This window comes from Tupaia chinensis, unplaced genomic scaffold (assembly GCF_000334495.1).
Source record: "Tupaia chinensis unplaced genomic scaffold, TupChi_1.0 Scaffold141165_1, whole genome shotgun sequence".
Lineage (NCBI taxonomy): Eukaryota > Metazoa > Chordata > Mammalia > Scandentia > Tupaiidae > Tupaia > Tupaia belangeri.
The window spans coordinates 1,280,571-1,294,675 of NW_006201028.1; the positions used below are offsets into that span (position 1 = coordinate 1,280,571).

At 43.7% G+C, this 14,105-nt stretch overlaps 1 protein-coding gene across 1 annotated transcript in view; it reads right to left on the reverse strand.

The window, feature by feature from the left end:
* TMEM41B (transmembrane protein 41B) overlaps positions 1-1,422 on the reverse strand; it is a 32,066-nt gene extending 30,644 nt beyond the window's left edge. Inside the window, exon 1 of the mRNA XM_006162925.3 lies at positions 1,268-1,422. Coding sequence (XP_006162987.1) covers positions 1,268-1,388 — 121 coding nt within the window. The 5' untranslated portion in view covers positions 1,389-1,422. The remainder of the gene's footprint in view (positions 1-1,267) is intronic.
* Positions 1,423-14,105: the final 12,683 nt, after the last annotated feature.

Below are 14,105 nucleotides of genomic sequence, written 5' to 3' on the forward strand. Positions count from 1 at the left end.
AGATCATAAAATCACTTTGGAGCTTGCAGGTTTCATTTTATTTATTTTTTTAAAGTAAGACTGACTGCTACCTCAAACCAAAACAACAATCTGTAGAGATGCCCCATCTAGAGAACACTTCCAGGAAACCCAAATCTTGGACTAAGGTCGCTCTCAGTAGTAGTCTTCGAAACAATGTCCCTTTAATTTAGAGAAGATTTATACTTTGACAGGGTTGCATTTCTGAGTTTTGGAAGTTATATAAAATTACTTAGTTCCACTGCCTATAAGTGGGAAAAAAAAAATACCTAAATATATAAAGCTTAAAGAGCCAAATTAGATTGTTGGAGACATAAAATTGTTTGAAAACACATTAATTTTTTTTTTCTAAACACTCTCAAAGGATCTTCTCCTTAGTCATTATTTACAGTGGAACATACCAGTGTGACCGAGCTAAAAACAATTTAATGGACATTGGTTAGGATCACTTCAAGTGTATGGAACTTTAAAAGCATTTAAAGAGCTTAATCACTTCAACGGCTGAAAAACAGTGAACAATTCTTTGCCAAGATGGAATTAAAATTAAAGTACATGTTTAGTTTCCAGCTTCACTTTTTTCCTTAAAACGATATTTAAAACCCTGAGAAATGCAAAACCTTTTAGAAGATGACCTTAGCTATAATAGCAATTGCTAACATTTATGAAAACCAAGCGCTACGCTAAATTTTGCATAAATTATTTTGTTTAACCCATGCACCAGTCTATTAAATACATAACTATTATCATCCCCATTTTACAGTTCAGTGCCTCTGAAAGTTCCTAAGTCCAAGGTCACAAGTAAAGGATAGAACTGAGATGTTCAAACTCAGATGTTCTTCCCGCCTGGTGTTAAGAATTAGTCCTTACTCTCCTAACTACTACAATACCTTACCAATCTGGCTTTGCAACTATGTACAAATCATATACTTATCCTGGGCCTCAATTTTTTCATATGTAAAAACAACGCGACAAATGCTGAAGTTGCTTCCAACTCTGCCTAGCTTTTTAATTATCAACCTTACAATCTCCCAGAGCGTCAACTCGCCAGTGTCATTCCTTTTAACTGAATCCTTCTAGACAAGCATTTCGGACACACCTACTGCGCGGGGACGGGCCCCAAGCTCAAGTCTCCCACTGTCTGCGCCCCCTTCCCAGGTGCCAATCCCCGTTTTCCCGCAAGCCTGAAGCCTGCCGGGGTCCTTCCCCTCTGTAGCCATCCCGGCACACTGGCGTCCTTGGGTCTACTCACCCTTCAGGTGGTCTCCGTTGCTCGGCGTCGCGGGACCCCGCGTCCCCGCCGCCCCGTCCCCCACTGGGGTCGTATGGAGTGCCCCCGCCTGCGATCGTTCTGAGACTCTGCCTTTCGCCATGGTTGCTGCAGGGAAGGCGGAGGAAGCCGAGCAGTGCCGCGCCCCCTTAACAACAAAACTCCGCCGCAGGCTCCTTACAACACTGCAGCGCCACTGCCAGAGACACTTCCGGCGCAACCTCCTCACCTGAGACGACCTCAGCCCCTAGAACACAGGAACGCTCGGCGGAGACCACGGTGCCCACTGCGAGTAGGCTCCGCCCCCAGCCCGCTCCGCCTCCAAGCCTCGCGCGCTCACGCCAGCCAGTCACCGCGAGACAAGTCAGGATGCCGGCCCGCCCCATCCGGTGCCGCGCCCCGCCCCGCCTGGTGCTCGGGGCCTGCAGGAAGCATGCGCAGTCGCGATTCTCAAGGTACCCGGCCGCGGCTGGTGAACGCAGACTTCTTACGCGCAGCCTTCACTACCCGGAAGTGCGGTCCCAGGAACTTCACAGCCGTAGTCCCGGTCGCCGGAAGTGTCTGCGAGTGGTTAGTTGGTGTTTCGTGGCTGATGTTGATTCATCCTGTTCTCTTGTGTGACAGTTCTGCAAACTGTTGTCTTCAATCTGGACGGACTAGAGAATCTTTGGTCTTGTGAGAATGTGAAACGTAAAGCCGGTTGCGAACCTACCTGAATTGAAAACTCGGGCTCAAAGAGGAGCTTATAACCAGCTAAGATCCACAGAAATGGGTTTGGAATCCGGGTTTTCTTGTTCCCAAACAAACCCTTTACCCTCTTATTACTCTGCTGCCCTCTACTAGTAAACTCAGGTCAATTAATTATACTTAGCTTTTTCTTTTTTTGAGCCTGAACATGAATTTTTGACAATTATTCTTACTACTCCTAACCCTCAAAGTAACTTTCAGCTTACTCTGCTCAGGGTACAGTTGTCACCCTCACCTGTTAATCCTCCAGGAATACTTTGCAAGACTTCTAGTGGACTCCTGAAACCTGGAGAGTACTAAACCCTATGTATACTGTGCTATATATTTTCCTGTACATACATACCTATGATAAACTTCATGTATCAGGTACCGTAAGAGATAAACAATGAAAACAAGTGTGATAATCAAAACAGGTACTTTAAAATGGATGCATTGCTTATTGTGAAATTTTCCATTTAATATTTTCAGACTGCAGTTGATAGAAATAACTGAAAACCTGAAAAGAGGGAAAAGGAGGGGACAGCAGGTGGCATAGTCGTTAAGGCTCTGGGTTCCCACATGGCTGACTGCAGTTCAAGTCTTGGACCCAGCTGCTTGCCTTCTCACTTTCTCTCCCTGTCTCTCTCTCTAATTAAAGATAATAATAATTAATAAAATAATTCTTTTAAAAAAAGAAAAAAGGAAAAGGAAAAAGTACCCTCCTAATGGGGCATGGTCACACTGTAATCCCTTCTGCTCTTATCGGGATCTTGGGCACACATGCACAGGTTGTTTTCAGGCCATTGGACCCGGGTTTGAGGCTGCAGACAATGTGGGATCTGGGTCCCTTAACCACTATGTTACCGGACCAGCCCTTCACTTCTTCAATTTAGTATCATTTCACATCTTACCTTTTATTTGACTAGAAGAATTCAGTGAAAACATCATCTTCTTCTTTGTTGTAAGCAGGAACTGGAACCCCTAAGCTTTGCAATCCCATGTGAGGAGTTGTCAGCATTAAATAGGAATGGAAACCATTTGGAAACAGTAAAAGAAGCACATTTTCTCAGCCCAAAGAAGAATGTCCTACAAATAGATCAGCACGTGGTGGCTAGAGTCAGGCCTTCAGAACTAATTTTTAAGTCTCAGTGTTCAGGCAGCTGTCAGACAAGGCGAACCAGAGGCCAGTGGGATCAGGTCTCTGGAAAACAGCTGGTAAAGCTGGAAAGAAGTAGCAGCCATAGATGCAGGATAGGCAGGGTCGGCAACTTCAAATACTGGAACAGCAGGAAGTTCTGTCCTTTGGGGAAGGGCTTGTACTTCTATCAAGGGCAAGTATCCAGCCCAAACTCTTTAGATTGGCATTGCCTATATGCCAAAAAAATGCAGGCAGCTCAAACTGTCTTTTTATTTGTTCCGGACAGAGAGAGTGCTGGACAAGAGTCCAGGTGGTTCAGACTTTGAGGCTTAGCCCTCTGGCCCATTTCCCTCAGTGCTGTTATTTGCCCAAACCAACAATCCTAGTCTCCAAAAGAGTCAAGATTACCAGAACAAGTCAGAATATCATAACCTTTTTATTTTGTTTTAGTTAATTTTTTTTAGAATTTGCTATGGGATATGTGTGCTTGCCAAAGAGAGACAGAAAGACAGAAAAGAAGTCATTCCTCAGGAGGGTTGGCCATGCTGCAATCCTTTCTCCTCCATTCTCTTCCCGGGATTTTGGGCACACACACACACATCCGGTGAGATTTTCAAACTGCCAGGTCTGGAACTTGAACCACACTCTGCCATGTGGGATCTAGCAACCTTAACCACCACACTATAAGCTGTCACAAGAACAGCATTTAAAAATTTTTTAACAGGGGACCAGCAGTTGGTGTAATGGTTATGTCGCTGGACTCAAGTCCTGGACTTGGTGGCTTAAACTCATGCTGGGTGCGTGTGCATGCATGACTAGGATCCCAAGAGGATGGAGGAGAAGGTATTGTGGTGTGGCCATTCCCCCTGGGGGTGATGTCTCGCTTTCTGTCTCTCTGTCTTTAACTGTCTGTCTTTCTGGTGAGTGCATGCACCCTTTAGCAAAAACCTCTCAAAAAAAAAATTTTAACAGTTTACATACTTTCATGAGAGATAGAGAAGAGAGACACAGAAAGGCAGGCACCTCCAACAGGGCCTTCACATCACGATTCACCCCCAGTCTCAGCCAGCCTGGATTACAAACACACACATGCTCCCAGTGTGTACAGGGATGTCCTGGCATACAAACCCATGACCTTTCCCATATGGGTCCAGTTGTGTTACTGTTGTGCCACTGCCTGGTATCAATCATCATTATATGACATATTTGTGAGGATTTGTTTTATGGTGCCTCCCAAATTGGAATGTAAACTCCATGAGGACAGCAGTCTTTTTCTGCTTCATTCATTGCTATCATCTCGAAGCTCAGAAAGGTGCCTGGTGAAAAAAATTGCTACTAAGATTTTTGTTGAGCTATCAAAAAGAAAAAAGAAAAAGCCCTTTTGGCTCTCTGAGTAGCACCATGGCAGTTGGCAAGATTAAGCGCTCTATGAAAGGCGGCAAAAAGGGAGCCAAGGAGAAAATGGTTGATCTGTTATCTAAAAAAAATTGGTATGACATGAAAGCACCTGTTATGTTCAACATAAGAAATACTGGGAAAACACTAGTTACCAGGACTCAAGGAAACAAAATTGTGTCTGACGCCCTTAAGAGCCAAGTGTTTGAAGTGAGCCTTGCAGATCAGCAGAATGACAAAGTTGACTTAGGAAATTCAAATTAATTACTGAGGATGATCAGGGCAAAAACTGGCAGACCATGATTAAAGCTCATGTTGATTTCAAGACAACCGATAGTTATTTGCTTCATCTCTTCTGTGCTAGGTTTACTAAAAAATGCCACAATCAGATACAGAAGACCTCTTATGCCCAACATCAGCAGGTCTGCCAAATCTGGAAGAAGATGATGGAAATTATAACCCGGGAGGTGCAGAAACATGACTTGAAAGAGAGAGAGAAAGTGAGAAAGCACTCCCACCCCAGGAGGGAATGGCCACACCACGATCTCTTCTTTTCTACTCTCCTCTCAGGGTTTTGGGCATACATGCACACACACCCAGCATATTTTCCAAGCCACCAAGTCTGAGATTCAAACTGTGCAATCAGCCATCTTAACCATCATACCAACCAGCTGGTTCCTAAAACAAGTATTTAGTAACAGCATCTCAGGACCCAGTCTGAACCATCTTCATCTATGCTTAGATAAGGATGTAAAAATCTTCTCCAAAAAGCTTGACCTTACTAGGGCCAGACACAGATGTGCTCCTGTCAGTTGGACTAAGTTGTAGACGCTGAGACACAAGAGTCAACATCAGGTAGGTGAGATGTCATCACGTTGTTGATTATCTGTTAACATCTCATTCCTGTCCTTACAACAGCAGACTAAGCAGTGCAGCAGCTCCACATACCTTTGATCCTGGTTTTCTTTGTGTGCTGCAATGTCTGTTAAATGGGTCCCCTGGCTTTTCTAACCCAGAAGCAACCTCCAAGTGAATGTCATGTAGGTCAGAGGCTGTTGTGGCTTAGCTTCATTGAACCTCTTGAGTTCCTGTCATGCTGAAGGATCAGGAAGTGTGTGTGGCGGGGGGTAGGGTGGGGGGAAAAGAGAGAGTATACCAGACTAGTTCTGTGTCCCAGAGGACAGTGTTATCAAAGACCAGCTTGTTCCTTGCCTGCTTTTATTGTGCAATGATTGGAAGCGCCCCAGATTTTCACTCCTCTTGGTTAAGCACACTTTGCTGAACTAGTATGCTGTAAGAACACAAATACTATGTACTTGTGATTGCAACTAGGGCAGAAATGAGGAGAGGTAGTCAAGGTCTGGAAAGAAATCTACCAAAATATAGTTAGTAATGTATCAGGCATATGTATATATCATATTATGGGTAACTTTTTCTTTTGAAAAATTTTAACTAATTCATATTTTAAATACTTGTTAAGAGAAGAGGGTAGGAAGAAGAGATTGATAGCTCCTTGAAACCTGCATTCCTAGAGCCTAGTATAATGTGTGTGTGTGTGTGTGTGTGTGTGTGTGTGTGTATACACCATAATAACCCGTATAGTCCATGAGCCAGCAGAATACATCTATAGACTTAGAAAGTCATAGAGCCAGCCTAGTAGCCTAGTGGTTCAGGGATTCAGATCCCCTATGGCCAAACATGGTTCAAATCCCAGCTCCAATAGCTTGAAATAAACATACCAGGTACCTGTGTGTATGTACCCAGAATCCTGATAGGATGGAGAAATTGAGAAGGGATTGTAGCATGACTATATTTCATTTGGGGGGTGTTTTCTCATTTTCTCTCTGGAAAATATATGCATCTTCTGGCAAATGAAAAGAAAAGAGAGTCATAGAAGATCCTTTCATAGGGACTGGCAAGTGGCATGGTGGTTAAAGGCGCTGGACTCCCACATGGCTGACCACGGTTCAAGTCTCAGCCCTGGTGGCTTGTTACCTCCTTCCCTCTCTCTCTCTCTCTGTCTCTCTCTGATCAAACTGGAAAATAATAATGATGATAATAATAAATAAATTTAAATAAAATAATTCTTTAAAAAAAAAGAAGATCCTTTCATAGAAGGTATCTTTCAAACAGCCTAGTCCACTTCTTTCTTTTATAGAAGAGAAAACTGAGACCCAGAGAGATCAAGTGGGTTCTCTACACTAAGACAGCTCTTCTGTGGTAGAGGCAAAAAGAGAACTCAAAAAAATGTTTTAAATTTAATTTTGCCAGAAGGCATGTGTGCTTGTAGAAGAGAGACAGAGAGATAGAAAGGGAAAGTGAGAAAGCACCTTCCATGGGCAATGGTCACATGGCAATACCCTCTCCATCTCTCCTATCTTGGGATTTTGGGCATACACACACACAACCTGGTGTGTTTCTCAAGCTGCTGGGTATGGGACATGAGCCACACATAGGGACATGTGAGATCCAGGTGCATTAACCACCAAGCCACAGGCTGACCTGAGAACTCAGACTTTCTTTTTTTAGCTTTAGGTTTTTGCCATAGGGTGGGTGGACTCACAGGAGAGAGAAAGAGAGAGGGCTAGTAAGAAATCAGTCCCCTGTGGGGGATGGCCACTCCACAATCCATTCTCCTTCATTCTCCTCTTGAGATCTATCTTCTTGGACATTGCAAGTACACATGCCCATTGTGATTTTTCTTTTTCTTTTATTTCCCTTTTTTTAAAAAATTTATATTTATTTATATTCATTCACTGTACATCATTACAGCATACAAAATGAGATTTTCCATCCAGAGTACTCTGTATATTGGCTCAATCAAGCATATGAACATGCTGGTTCCCCCCACACACACACATTTTATTGAATCACTAAAGATCTTAATATTTTCATAGCAAGCACAGCTGATATGTACATTTCTATGAACACAAGTCCAACTTTAGGCATAAGCATCAATGAGTAGAATGAACATCCTATAAAGTAGCATCTAGCAGGGACCAGCAGTTAGCATAATGGTTATGTCGCTGGACTCCCATGTAGTCGATCACGGTTCACATCACAGACCCAGTGACTTGAAATTCACACTGGGTGCGTGTGCGTGCGTGCCCAAGATCCCGAGAGGAGAATGGAGGAGAAGGGATTGCGGCATGGCCATCCCCGCTGGGGGGTGATTTCTCGCTTTCTGTCTCTCTGTCTCTCTCTGTCTGTCTGGCGAGTGCACGTGCTCTATAGCAAAAACCTCTCAAAAAAAAAAAAGTAGCACCTAGCTGGGGCTACATATCTTATTGCAGTCATTGACTAGGTGCTTTTAACACATTTTTTTAATTTCAAGAAAAGGAGTTTTAGGGTTTTTTTTTTCCTGAAACTTTTCTTTTGTTTTTTTTTTTTTTAAACTTAATTTACATTAATTCCCTAAGCATCATCACAGCATACAAAATGTAATTTCCCATCCAGAATATACTGCATAGTAGCTTAACCATGCATGTTATAATAAAAAATTTTCCATTTCTGGTATTTTTATTTTACCCCTATTTCTGACCCTCTGTCCTTCCCCACCCTCTTCTCACACTATCTCTGGTGTCTACAGTTGTCTTCCATTCCTTTCCCCCCCACACTGTATTGATCACACAATTTCTTAAATAATCTAATACTTTTGATAGCAAGTTCACTTGGTACTATTAAGAAAACCAGTTTTAATTTAAATCAAAGAAATGCTAAGGAACTTTGCTTAAAACTTAAAGCCCAGTGTGATTTTTCAAGCTGCCTGGTCTAGGACTCATACCACGGTTAGCCATGTGAAGTCCAGCACCTTAACCACTACCTGTTGGCCCCATAACTCAGACTTCTTTTGTCTGATAGAATGAATGATTTTATTCTTTCTACCTTTCAGTCTCACTCCATAGACTCCCCCTTCCTAGCCCCTTATTCAACCCCTGGTTCTCCAGAAGCCCCTCACCTAGCTGTCAGGTGAAATAAGACATCAGTCTGTCTCCTTACCTCACATCACAGCCCAGGGGCCTCAGATCACACTGTCCCAAGAACTCTGACCCGGTTCCCAGTTTCCACATTTCTCACTCAGCCCACAGCCACTGTGAGATGCTAGTTTCTCTGCCGGACTGATCCTCACTCAGCCTTCCCTTGTTTAGAAAACAGGGAAACCACGGTACTCTGACAATTCTCCTTAAAGAAATCCTCCCTTTTCAAACTTCCTCCTTGATTTTCTTTTCTCAGGCCAAAAATGGGTGATGAGTTACTAGTTCCAGAACTGGTTTGGGGGCCACCCCTTGAGCACGTCCTGTATAAGTGATTAGACACCTTTCTTTCTTTTTTTTTTTGGAGAGGTTTTTGCTATAGGGCATGTGCACTCACCAGAAAGACAGAGACAGAGAGATAGAAAGCAAGAAATCACCCCCCCAGGGGAGATGGCCATACTGCAATCCCTTCTCCACCACTCTCCTCTCGGGATCTCGGGCAGGCAGGCACACGCACCCAGTGAGTTTAAGCCACCGACTGGGTCCAGAACTCAAACCGCGGTCGACTACATGGGAGTCCAGTGACATAGCCATTATGCCTACTGCTGGTCTCTGGACACCTTTCTTTCTAATATGGGAGTACTTGCCACCTGTTGCCCTAAGCTCCAAAACTAAGAAACTAGGATAATCTCATTTAAACATCCTGTTTCAATCACATTTATTCTTTTCCAGTCCTCTTAATGCATTCCAGCTGAAATATTTTTAATTTAATTTTTATTAGGTTATGCATTCCAATGAGAAAAGACATCTCTTACATTTCTGAGTTCACTAGATCCTGTTGTGAAACCAGCTCCTGTCTCCCTCTGTCTCCCGAGCTGGGAGCATTTAATGTCAACTGTAGGCTCACTGTTGATCTAGTCAGTGGGCAAAGTTCTATATGAGGGATTTATAGTACTTCAATCCCACATCTAGAGTCTTCTATCCAGCTATTGTGAGTCTGAACTTAGGTCCCAGTTCTATCAGATAACTGACCTTCGGTCTTATTCTTGGGACTCAGCCCTGCCTTGGACTCCAGATCCAGCACCCGGATTTCACCTAGTGCCTTAGACCCAATTCTAATACCTTTCCATGTGCCCTGGTCCTCTACAACTGAGGCCTAACTGCTCCTTTCAGTTCTCCATTCCTTGGGACTGAAAAGTCCCTGAGCTTTAGCTCAGTGACTAGGATCCTATTACTTGCTAGCTAGACTTATCTATTTGAGGAAAAGCCTGGGGAATATATCCTGTCTCAGAATTCTGTCTCCCTTTAAGACAAAAAAAAAATTTGGCCCCAGATGTCAACTGCTTGTCTATACTACTGCCTACTATTTGTCACTGTACCTTCTCAATAGCAGATTTGGCCTTCCCAGTACTACTGAAACTAACACCGTGTCCCCCTGTGGTACCAGCTCCCAGGCTCTAAATCAGCCTTAGACCACCATGAGACTGAAGCCAGGCATGGACCATTTCCCATGTGGTAATGTTTTATTATGTAACTGTGCTGAAGAACAGTGCAACCCTTAGGACCAAACCAGGAAAAGCATAACCCTGTGTAATGAGCCCTTTGAGGATGGTGTTCATTAGCAACTCACCTGCAGTATCCACTCAGGAACAGTCTACTTGGATCAGGGACTGTTGAATCCCGGACTCAATTCAGTGGAAGCATGTAAGAAATGTTCAGTTTGCTCTTTTTCCAGATGGATACCATGATTTTTCTTTCCTATTTCAATCCATAGAGTTCTGGCAGAGTTGACTTGAACCCCAGCTTTAGCTCTGGCCAATCAGAGTCACTCCACTTCCCTTATAGAGTAACTGTTTCAGGCATGTACACAGGACCCAAACTAGGCTAATGACAGTCTTACTGGAGCTTTTGGAAAGGCAGTGCTTTCTGCTGGAGTGATAGAGTAACCTGGAGCTGTTGGATGCCATCTCTTTTACCACATAGGGTGAGTGGGCTGGAGAATGAAGTCAACTCAGAGGAAAGCAAAACTGAAAGAGAGAGGCAAATCTGTTACACTGATCCAATCCTAAAGCCAGTAATCTACCAGTAAACTCAGCTCATTAACCAACATTTTTACTTTTGTTGTATAAATCAGTTGGATTTCTTTACTTTTTTGGAGAGGTTTTTGCTATAGGGTGTGTGTGCTTGCCAGAGAGACAGACAGAGACAGAGAGACAGAAAGTGAGAAATCACCCCCCAGGCCACGCTGCAATCCATTCTCCTCTCGGGATCTTGGGCATGCATGCACATGCACCCAGCGTGAGTTCAAGGTGCCGTGTCTGGGAATCAAACCACAGGACTATGTGGGAGTCCAGCCACGTAGCCATTACACCATCTGCTGGTCCCAGTCAGTTGGATTTCTATTAGTTGCAATACAACTTTTTTTAAAAAAGAATTATTTTATTTAACTTTATTTATTTATTTATTTTGATTTGATCAGAGAGGAACAGAGAAGGAGAGAGAGAGAATAAGAAAGCAAGCCACCGGCACCAGCAGTTAGCGTAATGGCTATGTCGCTGGACTCCCATGTAGTTGACCGTGGTTTGAGTCCTGGACTCGGTGGGACGTGTGCGTGCGTGCCCAAGATCCCGAGAGGAGAATGGAAGAGAAGAGATTGCAATGTGGCCATCCCCCCTAAGGGGTGACTCACTTTCTGTCTCTCTGTCTCTGTCTGTCTGGTGAACGCACGCACCCTATAGCAAAAAAAAAAAAAAACCCTATAGCAAAAAAAAAAAAAAAAATCCTCTCCAAAAAAAAGAAAGAAAGAAAGCCACCAGGTCCTGGACTCAAACTGCAGTCGGCCATTCGGCCATGTGAGAGACCAGTGTCTTAACCACCATGCCACTTGCTGGCCCCAGTTGTAATACAACTGATAAGAGAGACTGACTGGTATTTTTTTCCCTCTTTACCAGCTGGGTAGGTCTCTGCAGAGGAAATACAACAGATAAAAGCAGTCAGCCTTTAGCTAATCTGTTGGGCATCCTCAACTTTCTACTGAAGGTCACTTTCTTCTCGGCTTAGCCCCAACCAGTGACTATTCACAGTGGTGGTACACAGGCCTAGCTGCTTTCCCCCAGTAGGCAGTCTTTGCTCTAGAGCTCCCTGTTGGACTGTTAGAGATTTTGTAACATGTCTGACTACTTCATCTGTCCAATCCTGCTTCTTCCTCTTTCCTCTCACAGTGTTACTCCCCAACAAACTTTTTCTTTTTCTTTTTTTTTTTTTGAAGGGGGGGCAGAGATTTTTGCTATAGGGCATGTGCTCTTATGAGAGAGACAGAGAGAGACAAAAAAAAAAAACCCCCCCCCGGGGGGGGGGGGGCGATTGGCCACACCACAATCCCTTTTCGTCCATTCTCCTTTCGGGATGTTGGGCACACAAGCACATGCACCCAGTGTGAAGTTTTAAGCCACCAGGTCCAAGACTCGAACTGTAGATGACTACATGGCAGTCCAGCAATGTAACTATTATGCCATCTTCTGGTCCCTTTTTTCTTTTCTCTTTTTTTTTACTCCCCAACAAATTTCTAATTTCTAACTCCAATTCACTATCTGCTTCCTAGAGAACCCAATTAACACACTCCTAACTCTAATTCCCACAAATAAATACTAAAATTATTCTGATATATATTCTTCCAGTCTTCTGTTATGAATATGTGTGTGTGTGTGTATGTGTGTGTATAATATATTATGTACATATTATGTGTGTGTGTGTATACATACACACACTCTTGTATTCTGGTTTTGCTTCCGTTAATTTTAAAATTAGAATTTAAACTTTTTAAAATGTAAATGCTTTAAATTTTAAAGCATTGGGCTGGCAGGTGGCATGGTGGTTGAGGGCGCCATACTTCCACATGGCCTACTGCAGTTCAAGTCCTGGACCTGGCAGCTTGCTTTCTCACTTTCTCTCTGTCTCTCACTCTCGCTCTCTCGCTCTTTCCTCTTTGGTCAAATTAAAATAAATAAATAAAGTTAAATAAAACTAATTCTAAAAAAATCTTTTTAAAGCGTTTTAAAAAAAATTTTTTTTGGAGAAGTTTTCGCTATAGGGCGCGTACGCTCGCCAGACAGAGACATAGAGACAGAAAGTGAGAAATCACCCCCCAGGGGGGATGGTCACGCCACAATCCCTTCTCCTCCATTCTCCTCCTGGGATCTTGGACATGCATGCACACGCGCCCAGCGTAAGTTTCAAGCCACCGGGTCCGGGACGCGAACCACGGTCGACCACGTGGGAGTCCAGTGACATAGCCATTACGCTAACTGCTGGTTCCCAAAAGTGTTTAAAATTTAAGCACAACCCAGTGGTGTGGTGGTTAAGACGACTGGATCCCACATGGCCAATTGTGCAGTTCAAGTCTTGGCTCTGGCAGTCTGAAAAACACATCAGGTGTTGTGGTAGTCAAAGGTGCTGGATTCCCACATGGCTGACCGCGGTTTCAGTTCCAGACCTGGCGGCTTGCTTTCTCACTTTTCCTTCCTCTCTCTCTTTCTCTCTCTGTTTCTGTCTAGTCAAATAAACAATAAATTAGTAGGGACCAGCAGTTGGCATAATGGCTATGTCGCTGGATTCCCATGTTGTTGACTGCAGTTCGAGTCCTGGACCCAGCGGCCTAAACTCACACTGGGCGTGTGTGCATGTGTGCCCAAGATCCCAAGTGGAAAATGGAGGAGAAGGGATTGTGGTGTGGCCATCCCCCCCGGGAAGTGATTTTTCACTTTCTGTCTCTGTCTCTCTCTGTCTTTCTGGAAAGCACACGCGTGCTATAGCAAAGACCCCTCCAAAAAAATAAAAAAGTGCATAATGAAAAACAATAAAACAGTAACCTCTTACTCATTCTTCTTCATAGCCTATGCCAACCATTCTCACTTTTTTTCACTGCTACTTCAAGTATTTACCTCCATGCATCAAAATAATGCACTCACGCTATTTTCTGACATTTCTGCATTAAACATGATCTATTGCCTTCCTGTTGTGGTCTTACGAATAAATACCCACATGCCCACCACCATTTCTCCTTCCTCAGCCTCTCCAAGTAGCTAAATCATATTTCTGGTTCACATCAATAATCAGTGTTTCCATTCTGATTAGTATGTGTAATTTTCACAGAGGAGTCAAAAAGTGTACTGTGGGAGGCTGCGCACCAGCCAGCATTGCAGGTTTCTCAGAAAGCAAACAATTACATGATGCTAAAGGCCACAATTGGTTCCCTTCAAAAAAACCTGACCTTTGAAACCATACTCTGATTGGCCACTTCCCATAGCAAATTGGTGAGCTTAGAATTCCTCAGATTTGCATAATCTGGCATCTCATGATTGGTCCACAGAAGCAACCAATCATAACACACCTTTTACAATCCTTCATTCAACCAATCACGGCCCACCAGCATGTATATAACCACAATGCCTGGCCCACAATCGCAAGGCGACCAGGAAGACGACACAGACGACCAGGAAGACCCTGAAGAGTTGTGACACCGCGTCATCTTCGTGCTGCTCACAATAGATAGGCGACCCTGAAGAGTTGTAACACTGAGTCGTCTCCG